Below are 21,313 nucleotides of genomic sequence, written 5' to 3' on the forward strand. Positions count from 1 at the left end.
ACAGGGGTGACCTGGCGATCTGCCTCACGCGTCACGGATGGCTCGCAGGCGTGGTAGATACGCGATGAACATGCTATCTCTTGCGCACGCACCGTCGACGGTCGAGTCGGGCGCCCAAGGTCGTGAGCCTTCAAGGCGCCGCAACAGAGAGCGCTCGTTGCTTCAAAATCTGCCACCTTCCACAAGGTTGCACGGCCTAGTAATGTTCATGGCGGTTCTGCTCGATCCTTCGCATGCGTGCGCCCCATAATTTCTCCCGCGCATTGGTATCGGCCCGGAGCCAGAGTAGAGACTCGTTCATCCCTCGCGCATGTAATGCAGTTGCTCATAGTGGGCTCAGGAGGCCCAATATGAGCCTGACCGATGCCACATGAAGACCGCAGGGCGCTCGCTCATTCGTCGCCTTTCAGGAGTACTGGTGCAATCGCACACGCCGGCCGTATCTCTGTTTCGTTGAGACTCTGAAACCCGATGCATCCGCCTACCTATTGCCTCTACCCAGTGGGCACTGTGTGAAATTCACGATGACTCGCGTACCATTTGTTTGAAGCCCAGGCACACATTCACGACAGCGTACAGTGGAATAAAGCGAGTCTAAATATGGACGCGGTGCATTGCGATGTCTATCGTTGCCGTACGTGGCTCTGCTGTGCACGCAAGTAACGCCAACTGTCGTCTGCCGGACCATTGGACCCTAATTGCGTCTGACATTTATATATCCCCGTTCGTCCAGCACTGCCATCGAATCAAATCTCCACCAATCACGCTTCAAGCTGATTCGAATGTCGAGAACACAACACAATGGTGCGTATGAATTCTGCTCAAGCACGTTAATGAAACTTGTCCGAATGTGTATACGCTAGTTGGCATCTGCTGAATTACACGGACGTTTCCCTTGGAGATTAGCGCCCAAGTTTTTTGCTCGTTGAGTCCGCGGTTCGATTGAGGGTATCGGAAGGTGTTTCTTTTTTGCTCGCCGCTACCTTCAACCCCTTATTGCGGCCCTCACCAGCGTCGCTGCACCATCACAACCTTTTGAGCTCCATCTGCACACTTTTGGGGTTCTCATCATGTAGCTGCAACACATTTACGGCATGTGGTGCTGCACATACTGTTGTTCGAGGCAAAAGATGTTGGCTTTTGAGAAGTCTTGGCGAAGGTGTTGTTGATTCAGCGGCTCCAGCGTTTTGCTACACCGCGCCTTTTCACCGCGATCAGCACCAGGTGCTCAAACACATGACTATGAGCTTGTTCGCGATCATCGGACGAGGTTCAGCATGTTTTCCGCATGTCAATAGCACCGCAAGGGCGTGAGATGTGGCTCACGAGGGCAAAACTTCACGGCGTTTGGAAAGTCTTGGCAGCGCTGTGTCGCTAGCCACGGCGTCGCCAGCAGACAAAATGGGCCTCTCCCACCACCAACAGCCGCTACAACCTGTTCGAACGACGACGAGCTCCATCTGCAAAGGTATGAGCTCGTTTACGTGATTTTTGCACGGCCTTTGGACGGTTGTGGCGTGCGCGAGTGTGACGAGAGGGACTTTCAGAACTTTTGGCGCGGCGGCGGACTCGGTGATGGCACCAGTCGGTGACACAGCAGAGTTTTGCAGTTTGACAGGCACATTCGCAGGATCACGAACAACACCATGAGCGCCAAGTAATCTCAGCGGCAAAGCTGGCTTGATCAAGGGCCTGATCAGGCAGTGTTCCACGACACAGCAGATGAATCTCACCTCAGCAGTTTCGCAGCATCACGATCATCACCTCCAGAACTTTTGCCGTGGCGGCGGACTCGGCAATGGCACCAGTTCGCGACACAGCAGCTGGCTCGCCAGTCGACAGGCACGTTCGCAGCGTCACGAAAAACACCATGAGCGCCAGGTAGTTCCAGCGGCAAACCGGGCTCGACCACGAACCTGGTCAGACAGAATGCGACGGCACAGCAGGGCACTCCAACATCAGCAGATTTACAGCATCATGATTATCACCTCCAGAGCTCTGGCAGCAATTCGCGACGCAGCAGAGAACTTGCAGAGTAGCGCGCTCGCAGCCCCTCGAACACCACCACGAGCGCCATCACCATGAGCGCCACGAACATCGTCACAGGAGCAATAAAAGAGACTCAAGGGCCTGCACACCTGCCCACGATGGTGCTCCTGTTCCTGGTTTGGAGTACAGTACGGAGACTTCACATCAATGGGTAGGACAGGCATAATTCGATCACGTTGCCAGCGGCATCCTTGTCTCGATCACTAGGTCCTCAGACAGGAACACGCGACGCAGCAGAGGACTTGGAGAGTCGACACCCTCGCAGAGCTCCACGAACAACATCACAGACTTTCCCGACAGCCTCAGAAAGTCCCTGCGTTCGGCTCGGCAGCAGGCGAATGCGCGTGTGGCCTCATGGCATGCATTCCAACGACTCGCATTGGGACGCAGAATGAACACACCTTTCAATTACCACAGCACCTCCGGCATTTTCAGAGGCCCTCTTCGTCACCGCCAGCTCCATCACTGTTCTCACGAGACACTTCGCTCCGCCAGCGCGCGTTCCCCGCAACAGTCATGATCATCGAGAGATATCGGAAGAATAGCAGAGAAATAGCTTTAGACACTGGTATCATAATTGTCTGGCGGCGCGCCTGGGAACAGAAACGAGAAGGGATCGCTTGGAGACACTTGTAGACACTTGAGGGACTTGGCTTGATATTACACTACATACTGCATCCCATGGACTTGCGAGCGGCCACGCGCGAAGACATTTTGCACAGCCGAAACAGTTTGGCGCGCTCCGACGCTGAGCGCGACCAACTCCGATTCCGCATGAGTAGGGGTAGCGGACTAGGTCGGCTGCACAGTGGGCAGGCATTTGATGCCCAGATTCGCAGTTCCAAAAGCAGAGCAGCCCATGGCTGTCTCGCTTTGCAACAGACGCTTCGTCTTCTTTGCGTCGGACGACTTCTCAAGTCAATGGGGGCTATCTGGAAGTTGACAGTGGTACATATGGCACAAATGTCGCCGAGGGTGCCAGGCAGCCACCGAGAAACTTACCTCGCACATGTGCATCGATTGGACTCGGCCGGGCCCCAGCACTTCTTTTCAATACCAATGCGTCGACACATCCTCGCCAGGGAACCTTGCCTCGAGCCACTTGAAACACGCTTTCATAGTCATAGATACATGACACACAATTTCTCAACTCGAACAGCCCCAAGGCGGTCAACCGCTACAGCGCCCCTCCTGGCTTCTTCTCTGTCACGGCGACACACACGTGCAAAGAGCGCCGGACCGTCGTCCTCCCATTTGACGCTCTCAATTTCTCTATGCGAACGCTTTCGAAGAAGTCGAGGTGAGCTAGCTGTTGGCCTTTGTGAGAGCAGAGGCATCTGCTCTATGTTGCAAAAGATACTTTGGGATACATCAAAAAACAATTTACCTCACAAATCGAAGTGTTATCAATGCCTCAGTCGGAAATGAACAGAAACACACGAAGTACGCAGGCAAAGTGACAATTTATCTCAGCGTCGACCTCGATAAACAAACCTAGAAAGTACCCACAGCGCGTCCATTCAGCTCGCATAGAAACCGCCCCGCCATTGCAAGCCTGTTCATGTATGTATACCGCAGAGTATAGGCAGCCGGACACCGGATTCTCAAATTCCCAGAAACACCGGGCGCCGCGTCATGTCAGCTCATTCAGCGTCGTTTCGAAAGCATACAGCCTGCTTGGACCAGCCACCGTAAAGCTCCAACAGTGTAGCCAAGGTTTCTCGAAGCAGCAGATGTTGCTGGTTGCCCATTCGGCGTCGTTTCAGCGACCTAGGCTCTGTCAGAGCTCAGAACGTTCCACATACGACGAAGGCGTGCTTACCCGACTGATCTTGAACCCTCCAGGCACCATATTCTGGAATACACCTTGCGGATCATACAGCTGTGCTGCCGCTCGGATCTTGGCGACATTCTCCGCGCCGTAACCCTCGAGAGCTTTCTGGTCCTTGTCTGCGTAGTTCAGATATAACCAATCGACGTCAGCTCCCACACTCGCGGCGAATGACTGGATGTCGTCGCGAAGCCACTTGGATTGCTCCTCGATCACCTGATCGTTCTCGGTCTCTTTCCACCTAAAGTACGTTTCGTACATGATCAAGGTGTCGTCGTACCGGTCCAAACCCATAACGTTTCCGCCCTTCTCGAGGCCATGCTTCGCGAAGATGGTGGGAATTGGCTGGTATAATGTCCAAGCTTGGAAGTAGCCCCCGTTCATGCGGCCGTTGAGCTCATCGATGACTTTCAAAAAGGACTCGTGCGCTCGCTGCAACACACGAATGTCGCTCTTGAAAGTCAGGGTGGCGAACTGTACACGCCGGTCCTTTGGAGCCTCAAACTCGTGAGCAAGAGAAGTCATGTTGCGAAGACCGGTGGTGTCGGATATGTTGCCAGGAATGGAGAAAAACTCCTTGAAGATCTTTGCATCAGGCCGCTGAACAGGCTTCGTATACTCGTAAGCATTCAAGAAGACTGTCGAGTTCTTCTCCGAGTCGTGATATCCAATGACGATCGTGGACGCATGGCGATCATCGTTGATTCCATTCCCAAAGTTGACAAGAGCTTTGAACTGTTGGTCTGCAGTATCTGCCGGATAGATGACATTGCCGCCGAAGAAAGGACCGCCTGGAAATGTGTTGAGCACAACCTTCGTCACTATTCCGAAGTTGAGATTGCCGCCTTTGAGGACTTGGAACAAGTCTGGGTTGTCGTCTTTGCTCGCAGTCACTGTCGTACCGTTTCCGAGGACCACTTCGAAACTGGCAACGTTGTCGCAGACGAAGCCGTATTGAGCTGCGAAGAATGAATTGCCGCCTCCAATTGTTAATCCACTGACGCCTGTCATCCAAAGACTGTTAGTCACCTGTGGAAAGATGCGACGCTGCCCTCGTGAATCTTACCCACTGACGATGCACGACCACCGGTGGTCATCACATTGAGCTTGTCCAGAGCCTGGTACACTTCGCCCCACACAGCGCCTGGCCCGACTGAGACTGTATTGTCTTTACTCGAGTACGATATCTCCTTCATCCTTCCTAGGTCGATAGTCACGCCATCCTCAATGCCCGCAGCACCAGGCCAGCTGATGTGTCCCCCGCTCCTGAGCAAATCAAAACATCTCAGCCACAATACGGAACTGATTCGATCAGACGCAAACTTACCGCACGGCGAATTGACAATGTTGAGTCTGGTTGGCCGCGACCAATGCGGTGACTGCTTGTGCCACTTCTGCTGTGTTTCCAGGCTGTAGGAAGCATTGCGGCGACAATTGCGCGACCTGCGAGAAGTATTTGCCTACGCTTGTCTCGAAAGTGCTCACATCCTCGGGATATATGAGGGCTGACTGCAGTCCCGCGTCTTCAAGTGCCCGACACTGTAGATTATGGCATCAGTGATACTGCGGAATGGACACCAGCAGTGTTGGCAGCACTCACGCAATGTGACGAGGTGGTGTTCTGACTCCACGCCACTCCCCAAATCAGAGCAGATGCAAGAAAGTGCTGCCGCATCTTGCCAGGGCTGTGATCTGCAGTGTATAGAACTGTTGAACTGTGTTGACAAGAAGGAAACCAAGGCGGGGGAAGTGCTTTCCTTCTCCAGGAGCACCATGGCGAACCTCATGAAGGAAATCATGCTTCCAGGAGATGGATACAACAACCGATCGTGTTCCTGAGAGGGCAAGATCGTTGGCAGCATGCCCTGGTCGGGTTGCCTTGCGCTTTTGGAGCTTGTTCGTTTGAGCATGGGCCTCAGTCGCGGCCCCTTCACGCAGCTTGAAGATGTTCTCTCCTGCGACAATGGATCCAGTACGAACGGCGAGTATCTACCAAGCGTGCATTATTGCATGATGTTCTGTGCAGGTCGCATGACTGAGAAAGCGGAACGTTCGCAGCGGATTTGTCGTGCAGCGCCAAGTGGAAAGACCTAGGGTTTCGACCTGCCTTGGTGAGCGCAGGCCTATCCATGTTGCAACTGGCGGAAACGTCAACTCTCACAGTGATATTTCCACCTTCCCTGTCGCACTGGTTGGCAATCTCGTCGCACAGAGCTCTCTTTTCGTGGAGCCAACAGAAGTGCTGTGCAAACAGAAACTTGGCTCCAATGCCCGGCGACAACCCTACTCGGTCTGTGTACAGAACCCTTTAGGCCTCAAGCTACGGGAATGCTCACAAGTTGAGATTCACATCATAAATTGGAGCAGGTCTGACGCGGAACCGATAGCCATGAGGCTCGACTGAATTTGTGGATAGAATCATCAACGCCTTCGCGTCCTGACTCTTCGGGCAGGCTCGATGTTCATATCCATGAGCTGGCAGGGGCATGCCTGCCATGGCTGTTCGTCAATGCATGATATTGTGAGCGGACGCGCTCCGCATTGTTGGCTTGGCTATCGCTCCGCGCGGAGTGCTGAGCGCGAGTGAAGAGTGACAGTGCATCTGCGACGGTTCTCGTGCCGCAATCTCACCCCCGTCAGCAGGTTTGGATCTTCTCTCCCACAGGACTTTCGGCAAATGATCGTAGCAGAGCTTTACTGCGCGACATCTCGACCTCCTACCATGTACTGACCTCTACAGTTGCAAATGCCTCCCACTCGAAATCTTGGAACTTGATTTGATCGTCTGGGGCGCGGATCCTGTAGGCATGCTACGACCGAGTATTTCGAGAAGCAGTCTGATGTCATGGTCTCTCAGGAGATGACAGCGTGCACATTTGAAGTGGGCTGTTCGATCGTTGGTCCTTGCTGGGGCTAGCCGTGGCATCACAACCCGTGTCAACCCAAAACAATATCCCGTTCGTGACAGAGACCGCTCTGCACGCTGAGAGCAGCGGCTGCAGCGCTCTTTGCCGCGCTCGCCCAGGGGATAGGATGCTATCAGGGGTTCAAACTTTGCCGGAGAACAGTACGACAAACTATGCGGACAACTCTGGCCAGTAGAGGTCGTCCACCCAACAACCTCAAAGCTTGAGCAAGGGCCCCTCCGCCTTCGAAGAGATGAGGGCTAGACCCGTGTGTGCCTCAAGTGAATGCAAGGTCTTTTATCCTCCAAAGGCTCTGACACCTGAAAGAAGTCTCACACCATCAGTAATCGCGAGTCAAAAAGGCCAAACAAGAATGACCACGACTCTCTGAGAGCAGTGATCCAAGTAGTATCCGCATCAATATGTCGTCAGTCGATCTGGCGCACACACCGGCGGCAACGCCGCCACCGGGACTGGTGTCCAATCTCGAAAATCCGATGATGCGAGATCAATCGCCAGGTGTTGTGCTCGCGATCTTCGGAATGAGCATTGCCACGACATTTCTAGCGATGCGCATTTACACCAAAGCCTTTCTTGCGCACTTATTCGGTATCGATGATGTGTTCCTACTTCTCTCATGGGTAATGTGCCCGCTGCCAGAGTTTACGATGTCGCTAATTGGAGAACTAGGCTATGTCAATGATAGTACAAAGTATCATCGTCTGGATGAAAACCAACGGCCTTATGGGTATGCACATCTGGGACACTTCTATTCAGTACGTCACCTGCGTTGTTTCATCCTGGGCACCCAACTGATCGTTCCATAGGGACCTCAAGACAATCGTGCGCATCACTACGGTCTGCAGTATCCTGTATCTGGCAGTGATGGCCTTTGCGAAATTTTCGATCTTGATATTCTACAGGCGACTGTCACCTCAAAGATGGTGGCGATATGCTGTCGACGGCACTATTGCGCTCATCGTTGCATTCACTGTGCCGCAGATGCTTTTGCTGATGTTCGCTTGCATTCCCCTCAAACGAGTCTGGGACCCAACTATCACTGAAGGGCATTGTATCAACAGGGGCAATGTGTACATGGCCACCGCTGGCACCAACGCGGCTACTGACATTTTCATGCTTGTGAGTCTCGTAGTTCGATCCCGAAGATGGAGCTGACTCGCTCGCGTAGTTTCTGCCTATGCCTATACTGCTAAAGTTGCAGATTCCTACCATACAGAAAATCGGACTGGTCTTGATATTTAGCGTCGGCTCGGTGTGAGTCTGGTGCTTACACTTTTTGCGTTGCATGACCTTACTGACTTCCTTCTAGCACGATGGCAACCAGCTTGGTCCGACTTGGTCTCATGCCTCCACTCGTCAAAAACGCCGATATGCCCTGGGCGCTTTCGACCCCGTCGCTATGGATCTGCATTGAGGGAAGTCTGGTGATCATCTGTGGCTCTCTGCCAGTCCTCCGACTCTTCCTCAAACACACATGTCCACGTCTGATAGGTGAATACGGTACATCCGGCACCGGCCGATCAGGAGGAAGCAAGAAACCTGCCAGTGGATCAGCAGAACTCTCAAATCTTGAACGAAAGCAAGCCGGTCGGAGTAAGAGATACTCTCGCATGACTGATTTCACGCAAGGAGAGACTTTAGTTCAACACGAGAATGGCAGTGAGACGTCCATTATCGAACACAAGAAGGGTGTTACGGTCGAGGCTGTGGAGCTGGGCCATCACAGAGGCTCCACAGGTAAAGTCGACGGGATGAGCACCGATTTGATTGAGCAAGCCAGGCCAGCAAGACCGTATAGTCAGATATATGGCGACCCGGGAGTCTCGTCCAGCCCACCGAGCAGGCATCCGGAAGTCACAGGGCAGCCTTTCTGATTGACAGTGGCGGAGTTGGCGGTGTATACGGGCCTTGGACGATTGGTAGGATGGACGGACATGAAAAGAGGTTGGCGTGACGAAGAAGATACCCCGTGAAAAGCAGGAGGCACTGCCCTTGCAGACTTCCGCTCCCAGCTTGAGCAGACTTGCTCGCAATTGCAATACGAATGTCTTCTTTGTAGCACGAGCTACTCGCAACCCCACGGGGAGGAGCATTCGCTGTTCAAGATATATTGAAGCAATTCTCGATTTACTGGCGCTTGTTCCCGCAATACTCAATGGCGTCCTCATCTCCACGCTTGTAAGAGTCATGTGTTTCAGAGACTGACAGCCGGTGTCATCAATGTTTGATGCGAGCGCTCCAGGCAGCCGTACGTTGATTGGCTTTGGCGCAGCTGGTATGTGCGAGCTGAAAGCTGGGAGCTGGGAGCGTCGATGCAACACCACGCCTTTTGGTGCTTCCAGCGATGAGTCTTTACACACCGATATTCGGAGTTTGTGGCAGAGCTGTATATCGCTGTACATTCCTTCTCCCGTATAGATCGAGTTGGTGCCCGTGAGAATGTGTTGGTCATGACAGGTCAATCTGCGACGCTGAGTGCTCAAGCTCAAGCCGCCTCTCGCTGCGGATCGGGCTCTTTCGTCTCCAGGGTTGAGGTGACCGGTACTCCGTTCTCAGCCACGCGATCCAACTCTGCCAGCCGTGCTCTCGTTTTCTCGGCCTCGTTGGCCTCCTCTTTATCTCTCCTCTCCTTTTCAACCTTCTCTTGCGCGTCACGCTCAGCCTTCTCCTTGGCTTCGACCTTTTCTCTCTCAACCCGCTCAAGCGCCTCCAGCTCATCCTCCACCTCACCTTCATCGACCTCACCGGCGGCAACCTCATTGATGGCATTACCAATCTCTTCCGTATCCATCATGTCCTCTCTCAGACCCTCCATGAGGTCCTGAACTCGCTCCACCCCACCTGTCTGCGCATTCAGACTCTTCAGTGTTTGCCCGCTCTGTTCCAGCACGTGGACGATCTGCACCTGATCGGCGGCCTGCTCGATCTTGGCATAAACGTCCTCTAGCTGAGCAAGCGTCGCTGTGCGCTGTTCTAACTTCGAGGTAGCTGCTTTCTTCTGCCGCAGAGCAGTTTTGGCCTTCAGCATTTGTTTCTCCGACACTGCAGATCGTGCCGTGGCCTCTAGCTCAGAGATTCTTGTTGTCAGTTGATCAACCTGCGGCTGTAATGAGGATATAAGAGTTCGCAACGAGGCGATAGATATGTCTTCAGGCGTGATGTTTGTCAGGCCGGAGGCTTGATTGGGTGCGGCAAATTTGATAACATGAGAGGATTGATCGTATGCTATGGCGTTCCGATCGCGTGCAAGATGTCTCAGGAGCACGTTCAAATCGTTCGGGCTGAGCGCATTCACTCCCAGAGTATTGGCAAATGTCGCATCGAAGAGCTCGCGGGAGAAGACGCGCTCCGCATCGCTTGTGATGTTTCTGCTGGCTTCGTCGAGCACAGCTTTGGCTGCAGCCTCCACATTCGCCACAACCACAAAGCTCCCCTTGACCAAATGGTCGTCTCCGCTCGTCCCACCAGTGAGGCCGAGTTGTCGCAGGCTCCAGCTTACAACCTGCCAGGGCGTCGGAATCCAAGTTTTGTGGTAGAGGCTCTCTTTCCGGTCGAGGAACTCCTTCAAGGGCACCAGTGCCTTGCTATTGACTGCATCTTCCAAAACCGCTCCCAGTGCCAGCGGTCTGCCATACTCTTGCGTGTTCAGTGCCCGCAGCAGAGCTTCACCGCTGTCAATCACAAATCTGCTGTTTCCTCCCGCTTGGTCTGTCTGCGTTGCGATCAGGCCGGCTTTCGCTGCTGCAGATAGTGCACGGAGCCATGCCGAGCTGTTTGCTGTGTAGCCATCGGGGTTCGTGGTTCGCTGGTGTCGGAAGTCGCTGTACAGTGAAGCGAGGCGGGCACGGCTGTAGCGATGTTAGTGGTGGGGGCAGCAGTGGGAGTACGTGGGAGGCTTCACCTACGGAACGCTTCGTCGTGAGTTCGCAGAAACTCGAGAAGCTCACTCATGGCTGTGGAGCATGGGAGGTAGTTTAGACAAAAAGGAAACGAACAAGGGTCAAGTCATGAGAAGTGAGCGGGAACAAAGTAGGGTGACGTCTAAGCTTTCGTCACATGTTGCGCCAAGACGCGCTGGTTTCAGGTCGTGCAGCGCCAGTATGATCTACAGGCTCTGCAGTCTGAAGTCTTTTAAATCATGTCGAGCACAATGCCTTCATCGCTGTCATCGCTTGGTCTATATGGCCCCGTCTTTGGGGAGCGCGAGATGCACTACAATACAGCTGCACACATTCCAGCCAGTCCATCTAATGTCCATGCCCATCGTCCTCTCCTCCTCGCTGCTCGGGATCGAGCTTGATGAGTGTGTCGATACGCATAATGGCCACGCAGGCTTCCACTGCAGACTTGAGCTGCTTGACTTTGCTCATGCTCGGTTCGAGCACACCCGCCTTGATGCAATCGTGTACCTTGCCTTTCGAGAGATCCAGGCCGTAGTTCTTGTAGCCCTTTGCCTTCGCCAACGCTTTCGCATCCGCATCCAGAGCTTGCTGAGTTGAGCTACGTGCAGCGGGAGCAGGCGGTGCTCCATTTGAAGGCGCGGGCGCATGTGCTGATGCAGGTTCCGAAGTGCGCTGTGACAGAGCGTGCCGCGAACGAAGCTGTGCCACGAGCTCAGACGAGTCTTTGGCCGCATTGACTGCAAGCGTTGTGGGGATGACGAGAAGAGATGCAGCAAAAGCACCAATGGCAAGTTGCTCTCTCGACCCGACCGAGGTTGCCCACTCTTCGAGGTAGATGTGCAGCGCAGTCTCCACAGCACCACCACCAGGCACAATTCTCCCAGATTCCAGTGTGCGTTTGACGGCTGATAACGAGTCATGCACAGAGCGCTCCATCTCGTCCAACGAGTACTCATTGGGTCCGCGAAGAATGACTGAGGCTGCGGTGTGCACCTTGGGCCCCTTGACGAGGATACACTCGTCGTCTGATATCCGCTCCTGGACCACCTCCTTCGCCTCGCCCAAACTCTTGGGATCAAATACGTCGTCGCCAGTGTTGATGTCTGCAAGAGTCGAGATCATGGTCGCTCCGGTCGCCTTCTCGATTCGTCTCAGGTCCTCTTTCTTGCATCTCCTCACTGCCATGGCGCCCTTCTCCACAAAATGCTTCAAACACAGGTCGTCGATGCCTTTTGTCGTGAAAATGACGTTTGCGCCGGCCTTGAGAATCATCTCCACTCTCTCCACGACCATCGAGCTTTCTCGCTCGCGAATCTTCTCGAGCTGTGCTGGGTCGTCAATCACCACGTTCACTCCCATCTTCATCCTCTCCTTTTGCAAGTTCATGTCCAGCACCGCAATCTTCGCATCCGTGATCCTTGTCTTCATCGCTTGCGAAGCCACTGTGCAGTTGAGCGCATATCCCTTCACCAGTACTGATTCCGTCGCGCTCTTGCCGTGCGCCTTGAGCACGTTTACAGCCTTGACGGGATATTTGACCTCTCCTCTCGCATTCGTGGTCTTGACACTGGTGATGGCATCAACGACCATGTTTGCGAAGAAGTCGTCATCTGCGCCAATAATCTTGCTGCTCATCGACGTCTTTGCAATGTTGACCAAACTGTCTCTGCCCAGGGTCTCTACTTTCGTTGCAATGTTTTCGTTCATATATCGCACTGCTTCTCGCAAAGCAAGTCTGTAGCCTGTAATGATCGTGGTGGGGTGTATCCGCATCTTCATCAGCTCGTTTGCTCTTCGCAGAAGCTCTGCAGCGATGAGGACCACGGAGGTTGTGCCGTCTCCCACTTCTTTATCCTGTTGTTGTGCGAGATCGACCAAGATCTTTCCTGCTGGGTGCTCCACGTTCAGAAGCGAGAGAATGGTTGCTCCGTCGTTGGTCACAGTCACATCACCAATGTCGTCCACCATCATCTTGTCCAGACCGGAAGGCCCAAAGCTGGACTTGACAATGTTGGCAATGGCTTGCGTCGCGAGGACATTTTGATCGCGAATGTCGCTGCCCGAGATTTTGGTGCCGCCTAGAAAGAGGGTACCGCTGCGGGACTGCTCGAACATGGCTGCCATCGTGGCAGAGGGAGCGCAAGAGCGAGTCTCAGCGGAGGTCTACGCTGGGTCGTCGATTCGGTGCAGTTGGAGGGCGGAGCGAGGGTGTTGGGCGAAGAGGACAGCGGGTTGGATGTTTCTCAAGCCAGCAACTGAAGCTCTTCGAATTTGTTTCAAGCGCAAAGCAGACGCGGACGTGTCGCTGATGCCTGAGGCACCAACACCCTTAGCTCTCTCACTCACTCTTAGCATCTGCACCTTTGTCCTCAACAACCGTCAAACCACACGCCGGCGACAAGTACGACCATCCACTACAGAGCACATAAGTCACGTTACTAGGGACTAGGCCACGATATCGTGCTTCCCAGGGCCATCACATTCACAGTCTACGACCCCTCCTTCAACTCCTGGTCCAGATCAAACCCAGCGAAATCACAATTCAGCACGTCTCCCATCCCCATCGGCAAAGACTCATCCTCTCCCGTCAGCTCTGCAAATGTTTTCTCGTAGTTTACATCCAAATTCGCAATGACCTTCTCCCCATCATCCGGCCACGAATCCGGATCTTTCAGCAAATCCTCCAACACCGGGTCTGCGTTGGTCCCGATTTTTTGTGCCAGTAAGCTTCCAGGTTGAGGCTTTGCAGGCGGGAGAAGCAGTCGTTCGTTGAAGCCTTTCTGACAATATGAGCACCGGGATGGCATTGTGATGTGGTGTTGGCCGTGAACGATGATCCAGCAGGATTTCAGAAATTCGCCACGCGCGCAGGTCACGATCGGCAGGAATTCTCCGTGGCCGCAGGAGCACCAAATTAGTTCTTGAGTGCACATGCGAGGAAGATGCTGTAGCTGGACGAGGTGAGGTTCGGTCAAACGAAGGTGTCTCAAGCTGATATTTCACGCGTATCTGATAAGTATTGCAAGACGATCTCGGTGTCTGGAAAGAGAGAGAATCCATGCAGTGGCAGCATATGTTTGTGCACGGGCAAACTGACTTGAAAATAGTCATGACAGGCAAGCGAGTGATGAGGATGTGGTTGGACAAGCCGCAAACATTTCTCCATGCAACCGGCGAATTACCTTGCACAAGTGACCGCCCGCGTGATGCCTTCTGCAACACAGATGTTCAACTTTCGAAAGCACCTCACCTGGCCATTGCGAGACTGATTGTGTCTGAGAATGACTAGCAACGCTCCTACTGGCTGTCCGATGGCAATGCAGCCTCTACAATGCTCTCTTAGCCTCCGGACGCGCACCAAAAGACTGCCCCTATTTGGCTGGCGCTCGCAGAGGATGATCTAGGAGCAACTCACACCAGTCAAAAACCAGACCGAAAGAAGCATGAGACTGTGGACAAGATCGAGCGCCTCGAGGCAACCAGTGCCTCGCCACGAAATGTTAGGCGTGTTTTTACATTCATTATTATCAACATCTTGACGATGTACACTACAACGCATTCTTCACATCTGGGATCTCCTTCCACCACACTCCGACAACCCCGGTATACATATCAACTCTTTTACAAGACGAGCATGGCAGCCATACCAGCGGCAAGAGCGCCAGCACCGACACGGGTGTGGCTGGCAGCACCGGTGTATGTGGTGATGGTGTGGTTGTTGGATGCGGTTGGGTAAGCGACTGGCTTAGTACCAGCTGGGCTGGTGCCAGAAGGAGCGCCACCAGTTGGGCAGTTCTTGTCCAAGTTGTCGAAGTAAGCAGTGGTGGCAGCAGTGTCGACAATGTATGGGTTGTAGCCAGCGCTATTGCGAGGTTAGCATAACTCGTCTTCTTCGTTAGCGACAGCAGGCGTAGACTTACCAGGAAGCGAACTGCGAGGAGCAGAAGGACTGGTTGGCTTGAGGACCGACACGGCACTTGTTGGCCTGGTCGTAGCAGGCACAGACCTTGGCATCAGGCTTGCCAGTTGGACCGGCTGGCGTGCCGCTTGGCTTTGGTGCGCTGCTTGGAGTGGTTGGGCCACCAGCTGGGCAGTTCTTGTCCAAGTTGTCGAAGTAAGCAGTGGTGGCAGCAGTGTCGACAATGTATGGGTTGTAGCCAGCGCTATTGCGAGGTTAGCATAACTCGTCTTCTTCGTCAGCGACAGCAGGCGTAGACTTACCAGGAAGCGAACTGCGAGGAGCAGAAGGACTGGTTGGCTTGAGGACCGACACGGCACTTGTTGGCCTGGTCGTAGCAGGCACAGACCTTGGCATCAGGCTTGCCAGTTGGACCGGCTGGCGTGCCGCTTGGCTTTGGTGCGCTGCTTGGAGTGGTTGGGCTACCAGCTGGGCAGTTCTTGTCCAAGTTGTCGAAGTAAGCAGTGGTGGCAGCAGTGTCGACAATGTATGGGTTGTAGCCAGCGCTATTGCGAGGTTAGCATAACTCGTCTTCTTCGTTAGCGATAGCAGGCGTAGACTTACCAGGAAGCGAACTGCGAGGAGCAGAAGGACTGGTTGGCGTTCGGGCCAGTCTGGCATTGACCAAGCTTTGCGTAACACTCGCATGTCTTCGCATCAGGCTTGCCAGCTGGGTAGGTTGGAGCAGGGGCCGAGGACGATGCACCGTAGGTAGGAGGAGCGGTAGGGTAGCCGTCTGGAGCAGAGGTGGTGGCGGCCTTGCAGTTCGCCTGCAAGTTGGCGAAGTATGGGGCTTGCTCCTCGCCAGTGAAAGGGTTGTAGTTTGCGCTAATGAGAGAAAGTCTGTCAGTGTGTCGGCACCAAGCTGCAAGAAGACGTTTGTGCTCACCATCCAGCGAACTGAGATGCACAGAAGGACTGATTGGCATCTGGGCCACCCTGACACTCTCTGTACTTGAAGTAGCAGTCGCATGTCTTAGCGTCTGGGGCAGCGTAGCTGGTGGCAGAAGCCAGGCCGATGATGGCCGCGAAGATGGTGTACTTCATTGTGGTTGAACGAATGTGGTGGAATGGTATAAAGGAATGCGAGAGATGAGTTGACAAGGGGAGGGATACATGGGAAAAAGGCATATATGTAGTACTGAACCTTGCAGCGTGGCCGCCATATCTTCCGTGGCTTCCGCGGTTCGTGTTTGGTAAATGAGCCACCCGTTGCACAGTACCGCTAATTTGCCAGTGTTTGCCGGCGAAAGGACGAGTAAGGTGGACGTGACGTCTCGTGTTCTTTAGCGTAGCAACCCATGGCACAGTGATGTTAAGCTATGCCGTTCTGGGCCGAAACGTTCGTATCCGCACGGATAAAAGATCGGCTCTGCTCCGTATTCGATCTTTTTCTGGCTACACCCAAAGCTAACTTGGATGTACCCCAGTCCAGCCTGCCCCAAAGGTCATCTATTAGTGATTATTACAGTGGTCGCTCTTCCTAATTGTCCTACTTATCCCTGCTCGGCAGGCCAGAGCCCGTTGTGCATCGCTGCTGCAGGATTCTGGGGAAGCGTACTTGCACGACGTTTCACGCGAATAGGCGATCAGCCCTGGGAGATCGCAGATGCAAGAAAATACGACAGATCTGCTGCGTAGCGCCGTTCTGCCCAAGGAGATGAAAGCGTCGAGGCACAGGAGGCTAGGTTACGCGCTTCCAAGCACCTCGCCCTATGGGGACTTGCCACCTCGGGTGAACATAACGTTATTTGCGAACTTCAAACCAGCCTTGCTCGGGCACGCTGCGCCGCTGATTTGGATGTTGCGAAGTAAGCATCGCGTTAAGCTCATGGATTGACGCCTCCTCGTGTCATTTCCCGACGTGGCTGAAGGCTATGTTCAGTCGCCCAACCTAGTCGCTTGATAGAACGGATCTAATCACACCTACGCAGGTCAAGCGACTGTGGGAAATTGTTCGACCTCGTGTCCAACGCCTCCCTACTTCGAGATAACCTGCGGCTCGTTCCACATGTCTTGGAGATAGGCGATCAAGATGTTGACCATCATCGTCAACGTCGATGTTGGCTTGAAATTCGGTATAGCAATGATTATCACCCATGACCACATCTTCGAGATCTTCAATGGCATGAAGACGAAGGAACCTCCGCAAAGACCCACACATCCAGTTCGCAGCAAGTTCGCAGCACATAGGCCCGCTAGCAGTGAGTGTACGCAGCCTTGTGGACAGGCGCCTAAATTGCTGCTGGCAGAGAAAAGGCTGGAGAGCTCATAGGTCGAATCGGCACTGAGCTCATGTAAGGTACCCGAGGTGCAGCGGAGGCTATCACTGATCAGACTGCCCCTGACAGAATCTCGTATTCGAATTGAAACCCGACCCTGGGAAAGGGAGGCCGAAACAATGAATGATAGATACCACTGCCATTTGGGCGCAGCAAAGCCAGGCCCCAAGAACACCCCCATTCTGTGGACAAGGCTCCGAAGGTAGCGTGACATCGCAAACAGAGAGCAAGTCGCGTGATGAAATGGGAACTGCGACAACTGTCCGCCCGGTGACTCGTCGTTCAGCAGACTGGCTGATGCTATGGCCCTCTTCATTGCCCACGACCGAGCAGGAGAAAACTGGTAAACAGGGTTACCTGAAGGATAGGAAGTATCACTCCAGCATGCACGTAGGTCAGTTTTATTATTGCTGACAGAGTGGACTGGCAAGATAGAGAGAGCGGCTAACATGTCCATCTCACGGATCCACGGACACCCAGCTGGAACTCGACCATTCCTTTCGCGCCTGGCTCCAGATCCAAATGCTAATGGACTGTCAGATGTTTTGGTATCGCACAGATTGTCTGCAAGGCCCGAACGAAGCACTATGGACCATGCATTTGCCATGATCAATCCAATCCAGCAAAGCCCAAATTCGAGCTCTCTCGAGCTGGGGCCGCGAACTCGCAAATCGTTCGCATCCTCGCGCTAAGAAGCCTACGCTCGAGCAAACAAGTGTGTAAAGAGGTTGTCGTCCGGTTACATCGCAGGCCGAACTTCACCAGGCAGGGATTTCGCCTGACGGCGGCCACGGGGCTGCTCAACGACTACACAAGGGTCTCACGTGGAGGATGATTGTCGCTCAGCTGCTAAATACGACCCGGCCTCCACCTTCTTTCCTCCAACGGATGAGAGTTATAACCCGTTGTAGAACGCAATGACTGGCTCAAGCGGAGGAAGAAAGAAGGAAAAAGATTTGGGTCAACAACATTCCAGAGCTATGTAACTATCAAGCTACACATTGCTCCAGCCCAACTTCCACTAGAAGAAAAGGCATCGCCCCATCTTCTTTCGCAAATCACAAACGTCAGAATTTCCATTGTCCCTCTTTTGTTCAGCCCGGATTGCATCAGATCATACTGGTCCTTCATGAACGCCTCAAAAGAAATAGCTCTTCCGCCCGCACTCAGCGCTTGTCAGGACCCAGTGCCCGCATATCATTTTCCTTGGAGACGATACTCTCACGATGCGGTGGTCGGCATGACCTTCTCGGGTTCGCACCAGCAATGCTTGAACGATGTCGTGATCACCGAAGCGGGATGATGGTATTCGCATTCCTTGATCAGTCCCAGGGGACACGGTCGCTTCGGATTATCTAGGCCGTAGGCATTGGTTGGGGCGGGAGTAGACGATGTCGAAGTGGATACTGGCTCCTTCTCATGCTCTACCACACGAGTGATGTGATGTGGTGCTGTGGGTGCAGCAGGCCCCAGGTTGAGTGTCTTCGTGACCACGGAACTTTCGTGGCAGTGGCCTTTGGAGGCATGCATCGATTGAGTTCCGGTGAAGACTTCGCCGCAGTTGTACAGAGTATTGTGCTTCGAGACATTTGGTGAAGCATCCGGATGGATGCTTGGGTCGTGCTTCGCGTCGTGGAAGTTGCTCGTGGTGACAGTAATGAAGGACTTGACTGCTTCATCTGCCTCACTGGCTGCGCAGACTGCTGTGCCAGCGTAGACAGCTAGTGCTGCAACTGTGGAGAACTTCATTTTGATGGAAGGTAGTGGCGGCAGGGCAGTGGTTGGTCTGAATGTGGTTGTGCAAAGCCAGGCAGGGCCGGCTAGGTACGAAGGCGAGTTCAGTCGAGAGTGGATGTTGAAGGAGAAGGGGCACAGTCGATAAAGGAGGATATATGTAGTCGCGCGGCGAAGAAAAAACTCATGGCAGCGTGCATGTTCCGCCGTGTCTACTTCTGGGTGAGCCAGCCTGGCGCGTCTGGTTGATTTCCAGGTGAATGTGAAGTGGCCTCAGGGAAGTGGGGACCTGGACCCCAGATCGCCACATAATCAACCGCAAGATAGTGATGACTGCAGAGGGATGGAGGGGATAACACGATTTTGTACTTCCCAACCCCAGAATTTGGGGAGGCGTACCGTTCCGCACTCTAGAAAAGTCTCCAGAACCACGGCGTACGGGACCAGGTCGACAGTTGGCAGTGCCGAGTGGAGCTGAATCACTGGAGAATATATGGCGCTGAATATCGCCGCGGTGCTGCATCTTCGGGTATCTCTCACGTTACTCATGGGTCTAGTTCTATCTCCGTCATGATACTTCCTTACCTATGCTCATGATGTCGTCTTTCCTTCGTCCTGCTCGTAGTTCTCAGTCTTGATGTCCTTCAACCCGAGATCTTCTTCTTCCTCCTCGGTCCGGGTGTAATCTTCGAGTGTAAGTTTTGGATCAGGCTCTGGCGCAGTCAAACTTTGTACATATGAGCCGGCCAGCGGATCCTCGAGGACAAGTGTAAACTCTTTACGGCCTTCGATGGCGTCCTCCAGCAGCGTGAAGAAATCTTCCCACTGCTTTTTGCTTTCCGGAGCCATAGAATCTCCGACACCGTCTGGCAGGTCCGCATCACCGTCCTCGAGACCAAATGCCTGAGCCCTCAAGTCTTTGCGGATGTTAGTCATAATGCCTTCTACGGTGGTGAATCGGCCACCCATCGTGCCCGGCTCGACGCGTAATTGTAATTCTGGACAGCTCAGCGCTGCGCTCTCGCTTTTGAGAATGTCTCGTGCCAAGTCTTCTTTGGTGCTGACCTGGAGCGTGATCTTGCGACCCTTTTCTGGCACCTCGCCACCGGTCTTGACTTCGTTGCTTCGGTAGCCGCAGTGGTCGCATACTGTTGACATGAGGACGACTTGCTTGAAGAAAGGAATGTTGACCATCTTCATGTTCGTAGCGCATGGCCGAGTGCAGCCGGGACATGATGCGGGGAAGGTGTAGACCTGGTTCTCGACGATGTCCTCTTCCTGGTCCACGTTGTTCGCTTGTGGTGCAGCAGGAGCGTCACCTCCAACGAGGTGTTGGGCGTGATATTCAGGCCGGAGTGCAGTCGCAGGTGCTTCAGATTCCGGTGCAGGCACATCATCTCCCAGTCCAAGGGTCGCATTCTGCGCTGCTGATCGAATGTATTCGCTCTTTGCCCACTTGCCGGCGGGGTCGCCTGGCTTCGGCTCTATCGTGCTGTTGCCAGTCGGGTCATCGACGGAAATCATAAATGGGTATTTGTGTCCATTGAGCATATCCTCTAGCTTGCGAATGATCTCTGCCACCTTTGCGCCGACCTCTGGCATTTGTTGCATACGTGCTTCCTGGTGCATCTCCAAATCATCCTTGACAGCTCGAATGATGCCCTCCACGTTGGAGTACTGGCCCTTCCCAGGCGGGACCTCCAGCTCGACATCCTCTATCCTGAATGCGCAAACGTCGCTCTTCACCACGTTTCTCTGTAAGTCCTCATCTTTCTCTACGCGCAATGCGAATTTGGCACCCTTGGGCTGGATCTGCCCCGCAGATTGGATTTCGTTGTTGTGAAAGCCGCACTTTTCGCAGGTGAAGGACATGATGACAATTTCGCGGAAGAAGGGGATTTTTGTGAGCAGCAGCCTTGTCGTGCCATCTTCGTGACAGTTCATGCACAAGCTCTCAATTTCCTCGACGACTTTCTGGTCATCGTTGCTCCCCGATACTTGTTCGGCCTTGCGGCCCATGTCGGCGAACAGATCCTCGGCCAAGGAGGTCGGACCTCCCTGGGTGTTGGCCATATCGAATGCTTGCGGGAGCCCCATTGTGCAGAATTGTGGCAGAGGATGAGCGAGCGTGCAGAGTCACTCTGTCCCGCATGGCAGAAGTTCTCGAAAGATTCGAAAGTGGGTTAGTCAGCGCAATGACGCACCGCATGCAGGGTTTCTCGCTAGCGTGTTTTCGCGACTGACTTCAGCGCAGGTGCGTCGCGTCTTCAACGACATGCTTCACTTCGCGTGCAGCTACGCTCTCCACTCGACAGCGCGCTTTGACTTCCCTTCGCCTGCAGAGTCGAGGTCGTGCTATTCAGATTGCGTGATGGAAGCGCCTTCCCGTCCTCCGTCTGCATGCGTGTGTCAGATCTGACCACGATGCAAGGGCGGTGCGGAGAAGTGAACAGTGGCAGTCGCAAAGCGGCGGAGAGTTCAGCAGGTGCAGGCGTTGGGTGGACTTCACGAGCAGCTCTTGCCAGCCCTTCAACGGTGAGTGGCGGATGCTGCACGCAGTCGAGGGAAACGGGCATGTACGGGCCCGCTGCCACCAGTCCTTGCATCGCTCTTCCACCTCCATCTCCCCC

At 53.9% G+C, this 21,313-nt stretch overlaps 8 protein-coding genes across 8 annotated transcripts; 1 reads left to right on the forward strand and 7 right to left on the reverse strand.

Moving 5' to 3' along the window:
- Nucleotides 1-3,829: 3,829 nt before the first annotated feature.
- Nucleotides 3,830-5,555, reverse strand: RHO25_007419 (uncharacterized protein; the record flags this gene model as incomplete). Its single annotated transcript, XM_023599609.2, has 4 exons — nucleotides 3,830-4,884; nucleotides 4,947-5,146; nucleotides 5,208-5,419; nucleotides 5,481-5,555. The coding sequence occupies 4 exons, from the start codon at nucleotides 5,553-5,555 to the stop codon at nucleotides 3,830-3,832; spliced, it is 1,542 nt and encodes a 513-aa protein (XP_023449305.2).
- Nucleotides 5,556-7,208: 1,653 nt separating this feature from the next.
- RHO25_007420 (uncharacterized protein) lies at nucleotides 7,209-8,681 on the forward strand (the record flags this gene model as incomplete). Its single annotated transcript, XM_023599610.2, has 5 exons — nucleotides 7,209-7,427; nucleotides 7,477-7,562; nucleotides 7,614-7,926; nucleotides 7,976-8,061; nucleotides 8,117-8,681. The coding sequence occupies 5 exons, from the start codon at nucleotides 7,209-7,211 to the stop codon at nucleotides 8,679-8,681; spliced, it is 1,269 nt and encodes a 422-aa protein (XP_023449304.1).
- Nucleotides 8,682-9,292: 611 nt separating this feature from the next.
- Nucleotides 9,293-10,758, reverse strand: RHO25_007421 (uncharacterized protein; the record flags this gene model as incomplete). Its single annotated transcript, XM_023599611.2, has 2 exons — nucleotides 9,293-10,655; nucleotides 10,709-10,758. The coding sequence occupies 2 exons, from the start codon at nucleotides 10,756-10,758 to the stop codon at nucleotides 9,293-9,295; spliced, it is 1,413 nt and encodes a 470-aa protein (XP_023448721.1).
- Nucleotides 10,759-11,054: 296 nt separating this feature from the next.
- CCT1 (T-complex protein 1 subunit alpha) lies at nucleotides 11,055-12,833 on the reverse strand (the record flags this gene model as incomplete). The annotated part of the gene is made up of 1 exon (XM_023599612.2): nucleotides 11,055-12,833. The coding sequence occupies one exon, from the start codon at nucleotides 12,831-12,833 to the stop codon at nucleotides 11,055-11,057; it is 1,779 nt and encodes a 592-aa protein (XP_023448722.1).
- Nucleotides 12,834-13,198: 365 nt separating this feature from the next.
- RHO25_007423 (uncharacterized protein) lies at nucleotides 13,199-13,516 on the reverse strand (the record flags this gene model as incomplete). The annotated part of the gene is made up of 1 exon (XM_065602942.1): nucleotides 13,199-13,516. The coding sequence occupies one exon, from the start codon at nucleotides 13,514-13,516 to the stop codon at nucleotides 13,199-13,201; it is 318 nt and encodes a 105-aa protein (XP_065459014.1).
- Nucleotides 13,517-14,330: 814 nt separating this feature from the next.
- Nucleotides 14,331-15,714, reverse strand: RHO25_007424 (uncharacterized protein; the record flags this gene model as incomplete). Its single annotated transcript, XM_065602943.1, has 5 exons — nucleotides 14,331-14,571; nucleotides 14,630-14,872; nucleotides 14,931-15,173; nucleotides 15,232-15,495; nucleotides 15,557-15,714. The coding sequence occupies 5 exons, from the start codon at nucleotides 15,712-15,714 to the stop codon at nucleotides 14,331-14,333; spliced, it is 1,149 nt and encodes a 382-aa protein (XP_065459015.1).
- A 2,456-nt stretch (nucleotides 15,715-18,170) lies between these two features.
- RHO25_007425 (uncharacterized protein) lies at nucleotides 18,171-18,698 on the reverse strand (the record flags this gene model as incomplete). Its single annotated transcript, XM_065602944.1, has 1 exon — nucleotides 18,171-18,698. One exon carries the CDS (start codon nucleotides 18,696-18,698, stop codon nucleotides 18,171-18,173), a length of 528 nt encoding a protein of 175 aa, XP_065459016.1.
- Nucleotides 18,699-19,274: 576 nt separating this feature from the next.
- Nucleotides 19,275-20,780, reverse strand: RHO25_007426 (uncharacterized protein; the record flags this gene model as incomplete). Its single annotated transcript, XM_023599614.2, has 1 exon — nucleotides 19,275-20,780. The coding sequence occupies one exon, from the start codon at nucleotides 20,778-20,780 to the stop codon at nucleotides 19,275-19,277; it is 1,506 nt and encodes a 501-aa protein (XP_023448720.1).
- Nucleotides 20,781-21,313: the final 533 nt, after the last annotated feature.

Source organism: Cercospora beticola, chromosome 5 (genome assembly GCF_033473495.1).
Source record: "Cercospora beticola chromosome 5, complete sequence".
NCBI lineage: Eukaryota > Fungi > Ascomycota > Dothideomycetes > Mycosphaerellales > Mycosphaerellaceae > Cercospora > Cercospora beticola.